This window comes from Gavialis gangeticus, unplaced genomic scaffold (genome assembly GCF_001723915.1).
Source record: "Gavialis gangeticus isolate Ggan-Ray unplaced genomic scaffold, GavGan_comp1, whole genome shotgun sequence".
Taxonomy (NCBI): Eukaryota; Metazoa; Chordata; order Crocodylia; family Gavialidae; genus Gavialis; species Gavialis gangeticus.
In genome coordinates, this window is record NW_017729001.1 from 15,935,103 (window position 1) to 15,938,054 (window position 2,952).

Below are 2,952 nucleotides of genomic sequence, written 5' to 3' on the forward strand. Positions count from 1 at the left end.
ACAGTTGACTGTTCACCTCCCCACACCCCTTCCCTCCCCCTGCCCATTCCTCCCCAACAGACATACCAGCTGGACACTGCTCTCCAAGCTGCTGGGCTTGCATATCGACAATCAGATCAGTATCAGTTGATACAGCTCATTAATAGTCAGCCAGCGATATTGGCCCAAAAAATCTTTATCAGCGCACCTCTCCCTGCCATGCTTCTGCTCAACTACAAGCCAATAGTCCACAATATGGACTTTGTTTGGCTTCAGGCTCAGCCTGACCTGAGACCTGGAATAAATTATTGTGTGTGACATGAATGAAAAGGCAAAAAACAATTCCAGGGAGTGTGATGCCCAAGAAAATGGTGGGTAGCTCCAATTCCTTTTTCTCTTACCTCTGACATCTTCAGGAGGCCTTTTGCTAGAGCCATCCGGAACCCCATCTTTCCATGGAAGAACCCGTCCTCGTTGAGCAGAGAGGAGTTCTTCTTGAGGACTTCACAGACTGGGGAGCCCTCAGAGAGGTTGGCATGCAGGCCAATTGGGATGTTATGCCTACAACGTGAAAAACATGCCAGGTGAGCTTTGCCTGCTCTGCAGCCAGTGAGGCACCATTCAAGGAGCTGAAATGATTGATGGAGAGGGGCTTCATTCTTTCCATCCATTGTCACTGCTCCCCTAGAAACACACTAAACAATGTAGCTGACTTCCTAGGGGGAACAATCCTGTGCTGAGGTGCTTTGCATCTCACACACCTGGGATCCCATGAAACAGAAGAGCAGGAACAAGAGCCATAAAGCACCTCAGTCAAAGTCAGTACTGCTGTAACTCTACCAGCTCTATTTGCACAGACAACAGCCAGGCTTCCAGAGTGGGTGGTTCCCATGTTAACGATGGGTTTTTGAGGTATTTCAGTTTTGCCTGACAGCTTATGTTTAAGCTGCCCTTAGGCAGTATCCAAATATAGGCCGTGCATGCCACATGCAGCTGTTACAGTAACAGCACAAGCTACAGCGGCATAGTAAATAGTGGCAGATTTAAGGATGATGCAGTTCAACAGGCTGGCCTGGCAACTGCAGCCAGGTGCTCAGCTCCTCTGTTGATGTACAGGAAGGATGGGTGACTGGTCAGCAAAGTTAGAGCTGTACATATTAGCACATCCCTGTATTACAGAAGCAAGTTACAGCAGTAAGTGTTGGCAGAACATAAGCGCAAAGCCTGGAGTTAAAGCACCCCAAAGGTCTGACTCAGCAACTGTGGATTAAAAAAAAATCCAACAAGAGCCAGTGGATCAAACTCCTCTTAAAGCTTTTTATGGAGATACTTCATATTAGCCACTGCTTTTGCTTGCTTGGTGTTTGTTATGGCTTCCCCGACAATGCACAATGGGAACTGCAGGTGCTGACAACCCTGGTTACTTTCTTTATGCCTAAGGAGTTGGCTGAAAGGCTGCCTTGACGTTTCTTCCAAACAGATTCCTGAATGGAGGTTCCCCTTGGCCTCTGGCAGGCACAGGATGGGTGAAGGGAAATGAAGGACGAATGCAGTGCCTCTCCCAGTGCTGCTGTCACAAGGTTGTCTTCAATCAGGGCACAAGCCCTCTCACGGTTGCCTCTAACCTCAAGCTGCCTGATGGACAGCAGCTTAAAGCTAACTGTGTCAGCCGCAACGTGGAAAAGTCACATTAAATGGGAATGCCATCCCTTTGTCAGAAGACATTATGCAGCAAGGAGGCCTGCATAGGCAAGCGTATTTAATGGCCACCAGTGTCCCAGCTCTGGGCTCCCTGGTGCTTCCTGCCAAGAGCTGGCCAGGATTTTTTCCATTGTTGGAAAATGCTGAAATCAAAGTTGTAGAAACCAAAACTGTTCACAGACACACAGCAGCTCTGATGAAAGAGTTGTTAAGAAATGTTTTTTCAGGCTTGGGGGGAATGCTTGTTCACTCTCTCTCCTTGTCTTTTGTTGAGGCTGTTTGACTTTGTGATCCAACAGGTACATAATTTATTCAGAGAAAGAGAGATGAATTCAGGAGCCCTGTGCTGACAGCTCTTGCCTGGACCATGGGAGACCCAGCTTCAAGTCTTTGAGTCAGTAAATATAAATTAAACAGAGTGGGACAGTCCCAAGAGGAGAGCTGCAGAGAAACCCACTGGGAAACCCAGTAGCCTGGTAGACAGAGCACTGGCCTGTGGAAGAATGGCAGACCCAGGACTAGACCCTGGGGTTTGCAAGTGCCCTACCCCCCAGGGCTATTCTAGGGAAGCTACGGAACAGAGAGGTCAAAAAAATGTATGGGCCAGTTCTGAGCCTGTAAGTTATTTTGCTAGTGTGGACACCGCACTGGATGCTGTAGTGTAGACAGCTTTCTGGCTCCAGCAGCTGTTACAGCCACCTGCTCTGACCAGGCTTAACTGATCTGGTGCTAAAAATAGCCCCTGGAATAGGCAGCTTCTACAACAGGAAACAGCACAGCTAACCCCAGTGCAGCTGAATCAGCATAGGAGCTGTACGCAGACATTCACTGGGGCGGGGAAGGCAACAGGGTTTGATTTCCGAACCTCCCAACCCCTGCACTCCTCCCACCTGGAATATTAATAGTGGCAATTTGGTAAGGTTTGCCAGATGGGCATTTCCTAGTTGTGACGAAAGGGATGTCAAAGCCTGCAGAACAGCCTGAGGAGGGGAGTGGGGAATGCTGGGGTCAGTCCATGCATCTTGGGCCTCCCTGGGCACATCTACACCATATGTTTACTGTGGAGCTGCCTAATTAACTCCACAGTAAAGTCTCCACATTCATACGTGTGGTCCTATTAGGTTGCAGTAAACTAATAAATGCTGCCATAGGTTAGCACTTGTAAATACAAGTACTATCCTATGACAGTGTTATTTGCTGCACAGCAATGCACATGTAGACTGTCAGGGCTGGCTGGGGCACAAGGGTGCTTCATTGCAGGGGCTGCCTGCT

General features: G+C 48.7%; 1 protein-coding gene across 2 annotated transcripts in view; it reads right to left on the reverse strand.

Moving 5' to 3' along the window:
• Positions 1–2,952, reverse strand: part of YDJC (YdjC homolog (bacterial)) — a 44,404-nt gene that overhangs the window by 30,255 nt on the left and 11,197 nt on the right. For both annotated transcript variants that reach the window (XM_019506941.1, XM_019506940.1), the window contains exon 3: positions 381–540. In XM_019506941.1, coding sequence (XP_019362486.1) covers positions 381–540 — 160 coding nt within the window. The remainder of the gene's footprint in view (positions 1–380; positions 541–2,952) is intronic.